This window comes from Salvelinus alpinus, chromosome 13 (assembly GCF_045679555.1).
Source record: "Salvelinus alpinus chromosome 13, SLU_Salpinus.1, whole genome shotgun sequence".
NCBI lineage: Eukaryota > Metazoa > Chordata > Actinopteri > Salmoniformes > Salmonidae > Salvelinus > Salvelinus alpinus.
In genome coordinates this window covers 36,121,267-36,140,357 of record NC_092098.1, presented here as the reverse complement: position 1 = coordinate 36,140,357, position 19,091 = coordinate 36,121,267, and the positions used below count along the sequence as shown (strand labels likewise).

The following is a 19,091-nucleotide window of genomic DNA, read 5'->3' as shown; positions in this document are numbered from 1 at the left end:
TTGGTCAAATAGTCTAAATAAGTTTAGGAGTAAAAATGTGCTTAACAAGTTACATAATAAGTTGCATGGACTCACTCTGTGTGCAATAATAGTGTTTAACATGATTTTTGAACGACTACCTCATCTCTGTACCACACATACAATAATCTGTAAGGTTGAGCATTGAATTTGGGGCGGCAGGGTCGCCTGGTGGTTAGAGCGTTGAACTAGTAACCGAAAGGTTGCAAGTTCAAATCCCCGAGCTGACAAGGTACAAATCTGTCGTTCTGCCCCTGAACAGGCAGTTAACCCACTGTTCCTAGGCCGTCATTGAAAATAAGAATTTGTTCTTAATTCTTCAGGCTGCAAGCCCGACGCCGGTACACTTATGACAACAGCCAGCTCAAGTGCAGGGCGCGAAATTCAAAATATATTTTTTAGAAATATTTAACTTTCACACATTAACAAGTCCAATACAGCATTTGAAAGATAAACATCTTGTGAATCCAGCCAACATGTCCGATTTTTAAAATGTTTTATAGCGAAAACACCACGTATATTTATGTTAGCTCACCACCAAATACAAAAAAGGACAGACATTTTTCACAGCACAGGTAGCATGCACAAAACCAACATAACTAACCAAGATCCAACCAAACTAACCAAGAAACAACTTCATCAGATGACAGTCCTATAACATGTTACACAATAAATCTATGTTTTGTTCGAAAAATGTGCATATTTGAGGTATAAATCAGTTTTACATTGCTGCTACCATCACAGCTACCGTCAGAAATAGCACCGAAGCAGCCAGAGTAATTACAGACACCAACGTCAAATACCTAAATACTCATCATAAAACATTTCTGAAAAATACATGGTGTACAGCAAATGAAAGACAGGCATCTTGTGATTCCAGCCAATATTTCCGATTTATTAAGTGTTTTACAGCGAAAACACAATATAGCATTATATTAGCTTACCACAATAGCCAGAAACACAAGCCATTTCCCAGCAGCAAAAGTTAGCGATCGTAACAAACCAGCAAAAGATATATAATTTTTGACTAACCTTGATAAGCTTCATCAGATGACAGTCCTATAACATCAGGTTATACATACACTTATGTTTTGTTCGGAAATGTGCATATTTAGAGCTGAAATCAGTGGTTATACATTGTGCTAACGTAGCATCTTTTTCCCACAACGTCCGGATATTTATCTGACACTCACATATTCTGACCAAATAACTATTTATAAACATGACAAAAAAATACATGTTGTATAGGAAATGATAGATACACTAGTTCTTAATTCAATCGCAGTGTTAGAATTCTAAAAATAACTTCATATAGACATAAGGCTTACGTTATGGCGAGATAGTGCCCAAAACCTGGGCGCAAAACTAATAGTACACAGTTCGACAGATATATGAAATAGCATCATAAAATGGGTCCTACTTTTGATGAGCTTCCATCAGAATGTTGTACAAGGGGTCCTTTGTCCAGAACAATCGTTGTTTGGATTTAGAACGTCCTCTTCTCCAGTCAATTAGCACAGAAACCTAGCAAAGTGGCGCGAAGCTCTCCTTCCTGAACATACGCAGACAAAGCAACACGCCTAACGTCCCGAATAAATTTCAATAATCTAATAAAACTATATTGAAAAAACATACTTTACGATGATATTGTGACATGTATCAAATAAAATCAAAGCCGGAGATAGTAGTCGCCTATAACGACAGCTTTCCAGAAGGTAATTCCAGGTCCATCCTCGCGCTTTCCAGAAAACAGGAAATGGGTGACACGTCATTCCAAGAGGATTTGTTCCAGCTCAGACCAAGATAAACACCCCATTTCTTCTCTCACTGCCTCTTGACATCTAGTGGAAGGTGTATGACGTGCATGTATACTAATACGTATCATGCCCATTTATAGGCAGGCCCTAGAACAGAGCATCGTTTTCAGACTTTCCACTTCCTGGTCAGGAAGTCTGCTGCCAAATGAGTTCTGTTTTACTCACAGATATAATTCAAACGGTTTTAGAAACTAGAGAGTGTTTTCTATCCAATAGTAATAATAATATGCATATTGTACGAGCAAGAATTGAGTACGAGGCCGTTTGAAATGGGCACCTTTTATCAGAGCTACTCAATACTGCCACTGCAGCCCAAACAGGTTAACTGACTTGGCTAGTTAAATAAAAATGTCAAACACAGAGTCAACCACAAAGAACAGGGAGATATTCCAATGCCTTGCAAAGAAGGGAACCATGCAACATGTAAAGTGTTGGTCCCATGTTTCATGAGCTGAAATAAAAGATCCCAGATGGGTAAAGAAAAAAAATTAGACACTGAATATCCCTTTGAGCATGGTGAAGTTATTAATTACACTTTGGATTTTGGATGCTGTATCAATACACCCAGTTACTACAAAAATGCAGGCGTCCTTCCTAACTCAGTTGCCGTAGAGGAAGGAAACCACCCAGGGATTTCACCACGAGGTCAATGGTGACTTTTTAAAACAGTTACAGTTTAATGGTTGTGATAGGAGAAAACTGAGGATGGATCAACAACATTGTAGTTACTCCACAATACTAACCTAATTGACCGAGTGAAAAGAAGGACGCTTGTACAGAATAAACATTTTCCAAAACGTGCATCCTTTTAGCAACAAGGCACTAAAGTAATATGGCAAAACATTTGTTATGTTAGGGGCAAATCCAATACAACACATTACTGAGTACCACTCTCCATATTTTCAAGCATAGTGGTGGCTGCATCATGTTATGGGTATGCTTGTAATCATTAAAGACTGAGGAGTAAAAAAAAGAAGATTAAAAAATAAAAAAAAGGAATGGAGCTAAGCACAGACAAAATCCTAGAGGAAAACTTGGTTCAGGCTGCTTTCCACCAGACACTGAGAGATTATTTCACCTTTCAGCAGGACAATAACATACAACACAAGGCCAAATCTACACCGGAGTTGTTTACCAAGAAGACGGTGAATCTTCAGAGTGCCCGAGTTACAGTTTTGACTTAAATCTACTTGAAAATATATGGCAAAACCTGAAAATGGTTGTCCAGCAATGATCAACAACCAATTTGACAGCGCTGTAACACAACAAAATGTGGAATAAGCCAAGGGGTATGAATACTTTCTGAAGACACTGTACATAAAGAGATTGTTTGCTAGAACACCCCACTGTAAACTACAGTATTGTGCCATTCGGCACCTATTTGCTATTATTGTCACGCCCTGACCTTAGTTATCTACTGTATGTGTTCTTTATTATTTTGGTTAGGTCAGGGTGTGACTAGGGTGGGTATGCTAGTTTTGTATTGTCTAGGGTTTTTGTATGTCTAAGGGTTTTGGTAGGTCTAGGTATTTGTAAGTCTATGGTGGCCTGATTATGGTTCCCAATCAGAGGCAGCTGTTTATCGTTGTCTCTGATTGGGGACCATATTTAGGTAGCCATTTCCCTTGGGTATTGGTGGGTTCTTATCTATGTGTAGTTGCCTGTTCAGCACTCATTTGTATAGCTTCACGGTTCGTTTCGTTATTTTGTTAGTTTTGTTCAGTGTTCATTCTTATATTAAAGAGGAATGTACGCATACCACGCTGCGCCTTGGTCTCCTCCTTTTGACGGCCGTGACAGAAGAACCCACCATAAAATGACCAAGCAGCAGGTTAATGAGGAGCGGACATCCTGGGCCCGGGAGAAAGATGAGTGGAGGACATCCTGGACTTGGGAGGAGGTAATGGCAGGGGACAAGACCCTGCCATGGAAGCATGTGGAGATAGCACAGGATGAACGGTGACGATATGAGGGGACATGTTTAGCACGGAAGCCCGAGAGGCAGCCCCAAGACATGTTTTGGGGGGGCACACGAGGAGATTGGCTGAGTCAGGTTGGCCTGCTGTTTCATTACACTATATGACATGAAATCAATAAAAACACCTCAAAAGAAGACATGGTGTGAATAACAAGATGAAACGAGCCACTTACGATTCCCCACATGGTAGTTTCTTGTCATTCTTGCTAGCAATCTCGCCATCCAGAATCACAACATGCTGACTTCTGCCCCATTGAAGCGTGCACATCGTTTTTGTGATGTTGTCAGCTAACTCATCTACACTACTCATGCAGTGAGTATAAGGCCTTTTTACTGTGGAATTGTACATATGGGCTGGACACTTTTTAGTTGTTTTTTTATTCTTGGGGTTAGGTGTACAGTATATGGTATGGGAGAGGGCTGTCTTGGTGTTTTATTTATTGAGTTGCTGGTATTTAATACCTATGATGCTGCCTGTGATGTGTTTTGTAATGCCATAATATTGACTTTAAATTCTGCCCAACGTCTCTGGAGAGAGGTGATTTACATGTGCTGAGTCAATATTCAGTCTTGTTAACGTCCATACACTTCCTTTTTAAAAATCGTCATATTAAGGTGAGATTGGCATTTACAATGCAGACGAAGGCTTTGCATTGACCACTGATATTCCGTTAGAAGTATTACAGAGTACTTCTATAGCACCTCACTGAAATAAATAAGGATATGTGAAATAATTTTTGTAGCTGGTTTTCAAATGCAGAAAACATTTACAGTGCCTTGCGAAAGTATTCATACCCCTTGGATTTCTTCACATTTTATTGTGTTACAAAGTGGAATTAAAACTTATTTAATTGTCATTTTTTGTCAAACTCTACTCAAAATACTGTAATGTCAAAGGGGAAGAAAAATAAGGTAATTTTTTAGATTAATGCATATTAGATAACTAAAATATAGTCGTTGCATAAGTATTCAGCCCCTTTGTTCAGGCAAGCCTACATTAGTTCAGGAGTAAAATTTGGCCTAACAAATCACATAATAAGTTACATGGACTTACTCTGTGTGAAATAATAGAGGTTGGCATGATTCCTCTATCCCCCATACATGCAATATCTGTAAGGTCCCTCAGTCAAGTATTGAATTTCAAGCACAGATTCAACTAATCTTTAAAATAATGTTAGTATTTTTCTTACCCTTTGACATTACAGTATTTTGAGTAGATTGTTGACAAAAAAATACAATTAAATCCATTTAATCCCACTTTGTAACACAAAATGTGAAGAAATCCAAGGGGTATGAAAACTTTTGCAAGGCACTGTATATGAGAAAACAGACTTTCGTTCAGGCGACAACAGCAATTGGCTGTTGAAATAAAGGCTAGAGCTAGACGGTGTCTTAACATTACATGATCCAACATAGATGCCTTAGTATTCACACTCTTCTGATGTGAGGAGTGTCAGATTTTTTGGGGGGAAAGCCTTCTCTAAACGTATCAATTGTGTTCCTATATATTAAAAATGTTGCCAGTCTAAATGATCTGCTTCAAATTTATGTTATCTTTTGAATCCTCTCAATGGCAAATATGAGTCAGATTATAGGCTTCCTTTCCTTAATCATAATATTTTAACATATCTTCCTAGTTCCTCCTTATATCGTTTTAAATAAAAGAAAGTAATAGGCTACATTTTTCTATCGAACCAGACTGATGCCTGTCCATTTTTATCATCCAAGATATGATTATCTCATTTATTTGTCGACTCACATGGAAACTACAGAATATGCAGCAGCGATCTCTGACCTAGTCTGGAAAATTAATTTGGCAGGAGCAATGCCGTTTTCATTTGCTATCCACTCTGAGAAGGGAAAGGGAGCCATGTCTGCCTATCTAGTGCCTATTATGAGTTGATCTGTACAACAGTAGCTATTATGATCAGAGAGACATGGTTACCAATAGCCTTTTAGATATCCCCCTGCACCTGGCACAGACGCATAATTGGCTGAGGACGGTAGCCTGCTCCCTCTGTGCTGGGGTACACTGTATGCTTCCCCGTGTAGCTATATCACTAAACCCTTTTCCCCCATCTACCATCTACTCATCTGAGCCCCTAGGCCTGTCACAATGTCTTGTATCATCCAGATTAGCATAGTCAAGAGCCGTTAGCATTGTGGCATGTAAACAGAGCCAGGCCTTCTCCCTCCCCTAAACCGTCTGTTTTGCCAGTCTCCTTTGACTTAGCGTGTTGTTTTCTCATTGCTACTACTACTAACCACACAACATATTTTACTCGACGGGTGACATTGTGGATAAAGATTCCAGTCACCAATTTGCATGCAGTGTAGGCTAAATTGTATTTTAGTGCATTCGTTTGAGAATGATCAGGCTAGTTTGTGTTACCGCCTCCTTGATGCAATCCAGCACCATAAAATTAAGCAGTCCAACATTCTTAGAACATTTGTATAAGGTTTAGTTGTTGTATAATTTGTATAAGGATAACCTATTGGCGCAGATGGAGGCTCAATCTTCAAACAGCAGAACAAGCACAAGTCATTATATAATGATTACCGGGCCTACTCATTCTTTTCTGATATGATTTTTCTGCTGCATATTGTGCATTTCCTTCTCTTTCTCCACAATGTCCTTCAAAAGAGGCCAATTCCCTAGACAAATCGCATCAGTTTCACCGCCATCATTATCCAAGCCAAGCTAACCATGCTCTTTATGCTCTCTTTAAAAGGCCCCATTTGATTTTTGACAGACAAGTCTGTCTGAAACCAACTTGCATAATTAGCAGTGTTATTAAAATGTACACAATCTTGTAATGCGGCAACTTTGTAGCCGGCGAGTGTCAGGAGCAACGATGGGCTCCAGCAGTGGTCCCCTTTGATAAAGACAGAAGTAGCAGCAGCAATCTTCAGCTATTGCACTCAGCCCACTGAGTCCCTAGCCTGTCTCTCAGGCCCTCACTTCAAAGCCATGGGACATAATGTACAATCTCTTAATAGTTTTAGACCAAAGCTTCCCGGGGGCTCGCAGCCACTGTATAGCCTACCTCAGTGTAAACACCTAATCAAGATTGCCTGAGCCTGGCCACAATAGCAACCAAATAGCAATCCAAGATCCGCGGCCCTTTGAAGTCTTCATTGCAAAAACGGATGTTTCCTGGGCGGCTCAAGGTAAAATGGCATGCCCAATTGCCTGGACTTTGTTGTGGCTCGTCTCACCAAGAGGAGGGCAATTACGGGCCCCAATTTAGCAGAATAGATATTACACAGCTTACAATGCTCAAAATGCAATTTGGCTTAGATCATTTGGCTCCAATTGATTGGGATTTTTATAATGGGTGACAAAAGGCAGTGTCAGGGGGCACGGGCAGAGGTTGTGGTCCTGTCTTGCCATGGGAAAGCTGGGGATTGAGAGGTGGGTGGGTGGATACTGTCATTGGTGGAGTCATTGACACCTGTTACTGATCTACACACAAAACAGCTGCTGCTCCACCAGTGTCAGGCTTGGGGACACACAGGACAACACCTGGACCATTAGACAGCCCTATTACATTACTAGAGGGGCTATGTCATAAATCCTTAAAGTTCCAGAATGGTATGAAAATGGCAGCCATATTGGTCAGGGAGAAATCCATACCAGTCTAATTGGAATTAATGGCAGTAGAGGCATCGTCTTGATTTTACTTATGCAGGAAAATAAAAGTAAGGCATGTGATATATCAGAAATTGTTTAATAGATTTATTGTCAACCTAAAATATTGCCATATAATTATAAATAGTTTGTACAGGGTTTTCACCAATTTTCTGTATAAATATCCTCTACAATATATGTAAACAGGCCATACATGTCTACATTTTTGTTTTCTTGGAAATATGTAAGTGCTATTATATGATACAATATCAGTACTTGTTGCATTTACAACTTGTCTAAGTCCTATCATCAACTGATTTCAGACAGTGTATGGCTGTGGAGTGACTGCATTATTTGAATGGAATGTTGGCATATTGGCAGTTAATTAGAAACATCTATGGAATCATTTCTCTAAAACTGGCTGGCTAGATGGCTAGCTAACAAACATACAGTGCAGATCAATTCTTGAAATTCATTATTTTACACAATAACTTATCACAGCACTGGCAAACCACGATTGACCAACTCCTTGACCAAAATGGCTAACCTTTATCCCATCATAAGAAGGTTCATGTCCATTCTAGTATTCTAATTCCTAATGATATGATTTGGACACTGTCAGGATCACCTTGAGTTCTATGTGCCAAATAATCAACACCTAACTTAGTTACAAAACCACCCCTCAAATGTCAGCATTTAAGCGGAACAGTTATTCTGACATTTGACATTGAAATGGTAATGATACGATATAGGCCTAGTTTTCCCTAGTTTCACATTGAGAAGTTAGGCTACTACTCATAAAACGTATTTACATTTTTTGGCAGACATTTTTTTTTGCTGAATAGGCCATAACATCACATGCACCAAATCCCACCATGATAGTAATTCTAAAATGTCAGTCTTCTTACCAAAATAGTATATAATTGAGTTACTTCTTTCATTAGCTTTTTACTGCAACACCGGCTCTGCTTTTGCCGCCGCTTAGCTATCATATGTGTGCCTTCTTGCCCAGATAGGGAGGACACTGCATTGGGTTATCAGCCCAGCTCCCCGCATACCTGGCCTTTCAGCAGATAGACAGAACAGTTTGACGCCACACTTATTGATGGATATATTACAACTCCATCCACTCACTCTCTCTGACCTTCGCCTATTCACTCTCCCAGAATTAGTGGCATTTAACGAGGAACTCCTCAGCCTGTCAATACCATTGATCCTCTCAGATTGTCCTCAGGACGCAGTGAGGGACCCAAGTTAACTAAATGATTTTCATTACGACATTAGCTGAATACATTTCTCTCTCAAAAACGGTGCATTACAGTACAAAATGAAAGAGAATGGATGTGAGGGCTTGTGGAGCTTAGGCCAAAACGTGAGGGAATTGATTGTTAGGCAGGTTACTTGAAAAAAATATAGGTTACACCTATGCTACAGATTTGACAGAGCAGAGTAGTTTTGGTGGTTAGAGGAAACATCAGTACTATCTTTTTTTAAGCCTGCAGTTTATTGTCCTCAAAATGCCTCCTCTCAAAATAATATTTATTTTTTGACTGTTTTTGACATTATTTGGGGAAAATAAGATACAGTGCCTTTGGGAAAGTATTCTGACTCCTTGACTTTTTCCACATTTTGTTATGCCTTATTCTAAAATGGATTAAATAAATAAAAAATCCTCAGCAATTTACATACAATACCCTATAATGACAAAGCGAAAACAGGTTTTTCAAAATGTTTGCAAATTTATTGCAAATAAAAGCATAAATATCTTAGTTGCATAAGTTTTCAGACCCTTTGTTATGAGACTCGAAATTGAGCTCAGGTGCATCCGGTTTCCATTGATCATCCTTGAGATGTTTCTACAACTTGATTGGAGTCCACCTGTGGTAAATTCAATTAATTGGACATGATTTGGAAAGGCACACACCTGTCTATATAAAGTCAGGATCAAGGCAAAGATGAATGGAGCAAAGTTCATAGAGATCCTTGATGAAAACCTGCTCCAGAGCGCTCAGGACCTCAGACTGGGGCGAAGGTTCACCTTCCAACAGGAGAACGACCCTAAGCACACAGCCAAGACAACGCAGGAGTGGCTTTGAATGTCCTTGAGTGGCCCAGTCAGAGCCCGTACTTAAACCTGATGAGTGGGAAAAAAACAATTTAATCAATTTTAGAATACCAAAATGTGGAAAAACTCAAGGGGTCTGAATAATTTCTGAAGACACTGTATATATTGGGCAGTTTTGAGTATTGTGCACCTGACTGGACTGTCATTGTTTAACTCAGTTAATTGTGCTGTGAAATATTTACCTCCAATTTGCTTTCCTCTTATGCAAACGATGTAGGCTTTCATACAAGTGTTAGACAGCAGACTCAGCTTTTAGCAACATTTTCCTGAAGTCTTTCAATCTCTTCCATGAGCAGCTCTTTCATTTTGAATGACACTTTTTGCTCCACTCTCCTTTTATTTGTTTTCTCTTTTTCTATGCAAAGGTTTGCAATACTACAGATGAGATTACCATTGGTGGGAACCAGGAGGAGGAAAGCCAAGGGGACAATTCAGACCCGGAGCTGAGGTGGCTCCAGAAAACCCAGCAACTCAAGGTGGGACCCTCTCCACTCCTTTTCATGTTATGATCTCATTCATTTTCTCCTGTGTGTTTTTGCCCAATTGCCTTATAACGCATAACTGCTAGCGAGGGGCTTTCTGCTCAAGATGAAAATGCCTGCACATTGGGTTCACTACTGTCACCTGGGATTTTAATTTTACCCCCGCAACGGACCTAATCTATGTCTGATAGAGTTGTCGAGGCATTATAGGGCCCTCGCCCAAAAACTGTCCTGAAACTGAAGCCTCTACAGACAGGAAAAAACGAAGGCAATGGAGAAACATCATTATTTTGAGCACTTGAGCGGTCACCCTAATGTTGCCTTGGTAGAGGGGAGGAGTGTAAATATTTTCCCATTAGAATGAGGGAAAGTTGGTGTTTGCTAAATCAGAGGCAATAGATGCTGAGGCACATTGCCTCGGAGCCCTGCAGAATAATTTGGGAGGGCCATGCTAGGAGAATCTCCAACATAACATGAAAGGCCCTCTCTGGCCATGACAATAGCCACAAAGCTAAGGAAAGAAGGGCATTTCTTCCACATTGTGGGTAAAATCTTCCAGCCATCGTCCCACTGATACGTTGAGTTAAGGAACAGGTCACACTTAGGTTGTTCACAAATTGAGAATTTTATGTTTTATAATAAACATTTTAAGTGTATTTTTTTGGTGTTTCTCAATCATGAGAAGTACATTCTGATGTCTTTTTCCAAAGCGTATTTCATATGATATCTTGTCAATGAAAGAACATTTCCAGTACATTGGCATCCTCCTGCTCTTAAATATTTGGTTACTACCCTATTTTCCTTTGTTAAATAGCATCCTTGTTAGATGTATTACATGGGACTCATCAATCAAGTGTTAGTATATTTTAACCAATGCAGGAAGTCCTGATTTTCACAACTTGTTTGACCTCCATTACCTACATCATTGATATTGAACTTGTATCTTTTGTTTTCCTTATTGTCAGTGTTGAGTTGATCATATTGCTGTTAGCCTATTGGTTGCTGTTATTCCAAATGTGAGTTCTGTTATTTCCAACCCCTACTCACAGGTAACTCAGATCTCCAAAGAAAAGCAAGCTCAGCAGAGAGTGAATCCCAAACCCCCCAGTGAGAAGAGACTCCTAGCTCAGGGGGTCAAAGCCAGGCCAAGAGACTGCTACCTGAGCCCCCCCACCGACACCACCAGACCTGCAGCCAGGACCCAGGCTCACTCCCACCCCCACCACCAACCCCAGCACTCACCCCACCTACAGGCACTCAGTGACACAGATTCCCAGTCTAGCATACTGGACACCCAGCCACACCAGCCCCAATGCATCCCCTTAACACAGTCCCCCACCGTCCACCTCAACATCAACACTTCGTCCAAGCTCCTCGCTTTTATGCACTGCAATCACCAGGACGCCGTTCTCACCATACCCAAGCCCTTTAGCGGCCCCAGCCCCCAAAGGAAGCCACAGTCTATAGATGGGTACAGCCCTAACGCCAATGTACCGCTTAGGAACACCATCCTGGTAAACCCTTACTCCCACCCAGGCCCTCACCCCTGTCCCCAAGACCACGGTTCATTACAGCTAGCTTTGATTCCACAGGCTGATGCGTCTCCACTGAGCCCAGGTCGGGGCTCTCGCAGCAGTCAGGGCTTCCCAGGGATGCCCCCTCTCTGCCAGGGCAGCAGAGAACCACCGCATCTCTGGCACCAGGAGAACGCCCCATTGCAGCGTGAAAACCACATTGTCCTGCAGTATGATGAGGATAGTCACAGGTCTACTTACACCGCCGAGACAAAATACTCCTCCAGCTCCTACACAGTGCTGCCCCCTATAGGTAAAAGAACGACGGGAGACCCTGAGCTAGGCCGTGACAGAGCTGCACAGAGATTCACCTCCATGCAGAGAAGCAGCTCTGAGGCCTACCTGGCACAGATGAGGAGAGAGAAACAACTGAAAGAGAGAGTAATTTACAAGGTGTGTGTGTGTGTGTGTGTGTGTGTGTGTGTGTGTGTGTGTGTGTGTGTGTGTGTGTGTGTGTGTGTGTGTGTGTGTGTGTGTGTGTGTGTGTGTACCTGTGTGTGTGCACCTGTGTGTGTGCACCTGTGTGTGTGCACCTGTGTGTGTGCACCTGTGTGTGTTAACTTTAGCACACTATATGTGTGTTAATCTTTAATTGCCACACTAACAAGCCAGGGCATGGTTACCTTTCTCAATACAGTTAACGGGCTAATTATTTGACAGCCATTTACCTAATCTCAAAGGGCATAATCAGCATCGCACAAGTCGCACAAACAATGTTCTTTGACGGCAGAGATGACATTCTCACGTTCTCCTTTACAAACGGAACGATTAAAGGAGGTGCCCCTTAGTGGCAACGAACGCAAAACATCAGGTTAATTGTCTAATGCCTGTAAGATGCACTTAATAGCATTGAGATGAGGTAAAACAACCATTTTGAGACGTGTAAGAGCATAAGGTGAATTAAAGGGAGAGGGAGGCAAGGGGCGGCTAAAGACATACATTTACATGCAATGACGGCCTCTGTCGTTGGCCATTTTGAGCCCTGCAGGTGTGTCCCATTGAGGAACAGAGAAAGTCTGCCCTGCTCCCATAAGGTAGTGTAGCACAGACTAGAGACATCCACATACAGTAGTAGACATTCGCTTTCTAAGACAAAACACTCAGTTAATGTTATACCGTAGCCTACTATTTTTATTTAGTAGGTAACTTAAATAGATATTCTACTGATTATTTTTAAGGTACCAATTAATCTGAGAAAATTACTTTTATCACGTTATTACTGTTACAGGCTTTGGTTTTTCCATTTATGTTTTGATGTTGGACTTGAGTGGAAAGGTAGGACGGTGTTGCACCTGTGCTGTCCCTGGTGCTATTTAAGAGTGGCTGGCCCAGTGCTCCAGTGTTCTTGATAGATGCGGAGGGTTAACATATTTAAATGGATTTCCCAATTTTGATTTCTAGACAAACAATTCTTTATCTGATTTCCCTGATTTCGTTTTATGCCATCTTTTTGGTTTGCTTCCTGTCTTTACGTTTGGTGTATTTTTTTCTTTTGTTTGCCTTTTTTTGGGCAAATTTAGTGGGCCCCATGGTGGGTGTCTTTTAAGTTCCAGTTGTTGCTAGTCAACTTTCAGTGGACACCTCCATGAGTGTCTTTCAGAACCCTTCGATTTGTTTGTTGGTTAGTGAATCTTTGTTAGTTCCACCTTCTGTTTGAGAGACATTTTTGCAGTGGAACGTAATGGGATTTTGTTTCCCATGAGTATGGTAGTCGCTCTAGTCACCTCTCTGAAGCTCTGCTGTGCCCAAATATTTGAGTGTTCAAAATACACTTTTGTGGTAGCGTTTCTGTCACTGACATCCACCTAGAGGGGTTATAAGATTGGTGGAATCATTTTTGAAAGATGCATAAACACACAGGCTAATAAAAAAACCCATGGACTTACCCTAGAGTGATCCCTGCTGTTACACGTGCTATGTCTAAGAAAGTCACCGGGAGCAAGTCTAGTGTGGAGGAGAATGTCAGCGATCCTACCATGGTTGATTTGTCCGAGACATTTATGGGTGATCCTGATTTAGCTAAACCTCCTGAGTTGACCTCTCCTTTGAAAACCCCAAAAGGTAAGTGAGTTTGTAGGATCGCTGAAGGAAGAGAGGGTTGTCTAGGAAGCAGCAGATTGCAGAACAGATTAAAGATGTTTCCCTCTCCCCTCTTTTTGCTGAGATACATCCAATGGAGGAGTTTGATTAAATTTGTGTGGGTTGCTTTGACAGAGATGGTGTTTTAATGAGGAAATGGCGTTCTTGCGCCACTTCAGGCAAAACGATTGGCCTAGTGTATCTCAAATTGTCGTTCCAGTTACGCTTCGACAAGAGATACTGAGGCTGGCTCACGATGGTAGCATGGCAGGCCATCTGGCTTACTGTAAATCCTGTCGTGTTTGCCAGGGGATGGGTAAACCGAACCATGCTCTACCGGTTGCACCTTTGCAGCCTCTTCCTGCTTTTGACAAACCTTTCAGCAGGATTCTGGTACTCTGTGTTGGTCCTTTGCCCAAAGCCAAGAGTGGTAACCAGTTTCTCTTAACCATAATGTGTGCTGACACTCATTTCCTTGAGGCCATTCCATTGAGGAAAATCACAGTTCCCAGTATTGTTAAGGACCTGGCGAAAAATTTTCAACGTTTGGACTTCCGCAGTGCAGTCGGACCAAGGTTCGAATTTCATGTCAAAGGTATTCCAGCAAATGCTACAACAGTTGGGTGTAACCCATTGCCCCTCTAGTGCCTACCACCCAGAGTCTCAAGGTGCTCTTGAGAGATTTCATCAGACCTTTAAGTCTATGTTGAGAGCTTACTGCTTTGAGTTTGAGGAAGACTGGGATGAAGGGGTCCCTCTTGTGCTGTTTGGACATCATGTCAGTGGTCCTTTGAGTTTGCTGAGAGAGTTGTTGTTGCAGGGCGACACGTTAAAAACAAAAACAAATCTGTTGGAGCGCGTTAGCGCTTTTTGATACAGATTGCATCTCGACTGTGAGTTTGCCAGTGAGAATCTGGTGAGGGTACAAACAAAAATGAAAATTTGGTACAATCGGAATGCCCAAAACTGCACTTTCGATGTGGGTGACCAAGTTCTGGTTTTGTTGCCCGTTCTGGGGTCACCGTTGCAGGCTCGCTTTTCAGGCCCTTTCCCCATAGTGAATAAAATCTAACAACATGCCTACCGAGTGAACCCTTAAAAGAGAGAGAAGCTCTGCAGTGAGGTGGTAACTTTCCTAACGAGAGGAAAGTTACTACGGCTATTGCAGGCGTTTCCCCTGGAAACCAGACATGTCCGTTGGAAGGACAACTTGGTTGCTGATCGTCTCTCAAGGGTGGCCGGTCAGTGAGTTTTGTGCTTTGCCTTTAGCCAATGTGTTGCCCTGGCTCACAATTTATTTTGACTGCACATTATTCCATTTTGGAGATGAGTTTTGTTTTGGTTGCGCTCATTCCAAGGGGACGAAATACCCAAAATACCAAATACTCTGCCCCTTTCCTCTCTCTGTATCCCCACTAGCCTCTCCCCTGCCCCTTTCCTTCCCCGTATCCCCACTAGCCTTTCCCCTGCCCCTTTCCTCTTCCTATATCCCCACTTTGCCATGTTCCCCATCATGTCTGACAAGATTACAGGGTAGATTTGTAAACACCCCAATGTGGAGGGTATCAAAAAATGTGAAAGCAGATGGGAGGGGGTTGAAAAGAAAGAAAAAAACTCAACAGGAAGCCATCTCCATGACCAATGGCTAATTCCAAAGTGGCCTAAGCCCCTAAAAGGAGCCAGTCCGATCTGGAATGATTAGTCTCCTATTGTCCGGGGCAGTTTGTGGATTGCTGCTCGAGTGCACCTCAGAAATACATTGCGGATTAAGGTGCTTCCTCGTCTCTCTGCCTAGAAGAGAGAATCTCTCTGTCAACCTGTCCCTGGGACTCCACTCCCCAGGGTGCAATACAAACACCCCTTAATATCAAAAGACCCAAACATACAGGCACTTATCAACAACCTGTTTAAAGGCAAAATATAGATATTTCTGTACTTAGGTAGGCATCATTTCCGTATAAAGTTGAATGTGTGTGTATGTCATTCCATGCCTTAATAATAAGTATTATCTAATAATATGTAGCGTGTGTGTGTGTGTGTATTGTCCTAGGCCTACACCCTGAAGGACTATAAGCAGCTGAAGCAGGACGTTTATCTTGGAGGCCTTGGGCCTGATTACACCACCACAGAAATTACAGTAAGTGCCTCTGCCTACCTTAAAATCAATTGTCATACCAAATAATAATATGTTCCTATGGCTTCCAGCAATTCTGTACCCTATGCTTTACTTTATTTAACTAGGCAAGTCAGTTAAGAACAAATTCTTGTTTACAATGACCCAACATGGATGAGGCTGGGCCAATTGTGCGCCGCCCTATGGGACTCCCAATCACAGCCGGATGTGCTACGGCCTGGATTCGAACCAGGGACTGTAATGACACCTCTTGTACTGAGATGCAGTGCCTTGCGCCACTCGGGAGCCTTTTTTTATTCAGCAATCTTAAATCTTAACTTTTTTTAAAGTGTTTGTTAAAAAAAAGGAATGTAGGTCTCAAACAGACAACAGTAATGATTAGATGCTTCATAAATCCATTTACCCGGTTCATTTTATTCAGCTGATGATCTTCAATGGCCTCTTTGTGCTTCCATTATATCCCGCCCCTCTGTCCCTGTTTCTCATTAAAGACTTGTCTTGTTCTGAACAGATTCAATTGGAATCACAAAGCAAATGAGAGTAGCCCTGGAAGGTTGAATGGTATTTGGGGTCTGATGTATCTTTTGTTAATCCCTGAGAGTAAAAAGTGAGCATGTATGGCCAATTTGCACTAGATTGAGGCCGTCTCTGTCTCTAGGGTCGGCCCTATTAGTGAATGATATGTGTAAATGTTGATAGGCCTGCTGAATGGTTTGTTGTATTTGGTTTTGTCGGGCGGTGTGGAGAGGCTCCGCCGAGGTATACACAAAGAGAATAGGGCCTTAAGGGAGAAATGGCTCAGTTAATTAAACCCACTCTTTTGTAATCTCCCTCTCTTTCTCTGTTCATTCACAACGTGGCTCAGGCCGAGAAAATGAGACGACAGAAGCTGTATTCAAATGTGATCCGCGAGCAGAACAAGAAGATAAGTAGGATTCCCTTTCTGCCAGCCGCCAGGAACGCAGTGGGCAGCAACAACAAGGACAACATGGTTCCTAGGAGGAAGGTAACAGAGAAAGAGACAGAGAGAATCAGAAACAGAAAGAGAATCAGAGAGAGAGAGGGGGAGGGAGAGTCAGAGGTGGAATGACGGCGACAAAGAGAGAGAAAGAAGGAAAGAGAGAAAAAAAGAGCGAGAGAGAGTACATCGCTTCAAGTGCATCCATCTCCCCCCGGTTTCCTCAGTCAATTTGTCCATCATCATTATCTGTCAGCTCCATCACACAATGTTAGGTATCTTTGTCTCTCAGATAATAGGAGACAATTCTAAACAATGTATGAGCTTACTGCATCCTCTGGGAAACAATAGGCTCATTTAGGAAAATTGTCTGTATTGCACTTCCAGTCGCCATTTTGTTATTTACAGATAACAAATGAATCACCATGCACTGAAATGTCACTTGATTGCGAGACTGAGATCAATTAAAGACACATCAACATTCTGTCACAAAGTTGGATCCCCAAGTTCAATCGGCCATTTGAAAGCATAGTTTTCCCCCCCAGTTCTTGCAGTTGTACCTGCCCCTCTATCTCCAAACTATATTTCTGTAAAACTTTACTTAAAGCTTAATGCTTTATTACTTGTTTATTACTTGTAAGCGTGAGTCTTTGTTATCTTATATGTTTATAGCAAATGTTTTATTGACTCAAGGTGGCAGTGATTTAGTTAGGAGGGATGATATGGGAAATTATAAGAGCATCATACATGTTCATAGAAAGTCTTACAATGCATTATAACGGTATTATATTAATCTCATTATACCTGTCAGTGTTAAATAAAATTGTACCTTTTATTTCCATTGGATTTAAGGCCCTGGAGTACGCCAGGAGCATCCTGAGGCCCAAGGTAGTGCCCCAGGCCCAGCAGCCCAAGACCAGAGAGCCAGAGAGAGCCCAGGGGGCCCTAAGGGGCAACACTCGCCTCCGGGAGGGCCTCGACCTATCCCAGCTGGCCACAGTGGAGGCCCTGAGGAAACGGCACGAGCAGGAGAAACAGACTGTGGCCCGCTTCAATGTGGTGCATGCCATCTGACACAGCACCGGCCCATTCACTTTACAGCACACTGGAGTCACCCAACTGGAGTCACCCTTAAAGCTGACATGGCTGTTCGACTTTTGAAGAAACTCAGCATATGGACTACATAGACAATATGGAGGAATAAGCAGGGGATTCGTGCAGCAATCCTTCATTAATGCTTGTGTCTATAACTGCAGTTTGAGGTGTTACAGCGTAGTCTGTCTGTTTGTGGTTGATGACATAAGCATTTACTGTATGAAAGTTTTTTTTACAACTAGTGATGCTGTTAAACATAGCTTACGTGTTTCTTCATATGATTTGATGCACTTAAACTCATAGGTAAACATGGTACTTATTCAGTACCATACCGTAATTTACACTATAGGCAACATAGTACTGTAATCGCAAACCAAGTGGATTTTTTAGCTTGCAGTTGATAATAAGGTAATATATTGATGTTTGAAAAATATGCAAATGGTTTGTACACATTTCAGATAAATCATGCTCTGGCTATTGATGATTCTTCAAATACTTGAATATCTCTCTGCTAAAATTCTTAACCTTACAATTGCTCATGAGTCATGACCTGAGTGCACATGACCTGAAAATGTCTAATACAGTACAGCTGCTCAAGTCAATTCAGACATAACACATATGGTTTGTTGTTGTAGTACAATATTACACATTAGTACAATACCACACATAATAGTGCAATATTACAATCTGAGAGAACATGTACACCTAAAGCTTTGTGTAGGTTGTTTGATGACAAGGAGTAGGTAACTGAGTAAAAATACTGTGGGTAGACCATTGGTAAAGACCTAATGGTCAATTTTTTTGGAAACTACAGTGTACTCCACCTGTTTTTCTCTGTTGTTTTGATTGCACTTGACATTGAAACATCCTCTGTAAATTCAACAATATGTCATTAAATCAAAACGCTTCCGGTACTCTGCTATATTGTCTCATTTTTGGGGGGTACGAGTTGGTAATTCACTCTTTGGCATTTTATCCACATTTCCAATTTGTCCCCTTTCACCCTCTCACGCACCTGGTTGCTGCTGTTAATCTGAAATAATCTGCTCTTTTTGTTCCATGCCTGATTAGTTTCTCCCTGTATCCCCCAGTCTCTACTTCACAGATACAAATGGGTCAAACAAAGATGACCCTTTGAAGGCCACCTAATTAGGGTTTGTAAACTAGTTCTCTGTAGTTTAAAGTGATAATTCCCCCCCA

The 19,091-nt window shown here is 41.6% G+C and overlaps 1 protein-coding gene across 1 annotated transcript in view; it reads left to right on the top strand.

Moving 5' to 3' along the window:
* The window catches only part of LOC139537591 (jhy protein-like), a 38,561-nt gene extending 19,764 nt beyond the window's left edge, over positions 1–18,797 (top strand). Inside the window, exons 3-7 of the mRNA XM_071339074.1 lie at positions 9,935–10,045; positions 11,101–12,018; positions 15,755–15,841; positions 16,704–16,844; positions 17,649–18,797. Coding sequence (XP_071195175.1) covers positions 9,935–10,045; positions 11,101–12,018; positions 15,755–15,841; positions 16,704–16,844; positions 17,649–17,870 — 1,479 coding nt within the window. The 3' untranslated portion in view covers positions 17,871–18,797. The remainder of the gene's footprint in view (positions 1–9,934; positions 10,046–11,100; positions 12,019–15,754; positions 15,842–16,703; positions 16,845–17,648) is intronic.
* Positions 18,798–19,091: the final 294 nt, after the last annotated feature.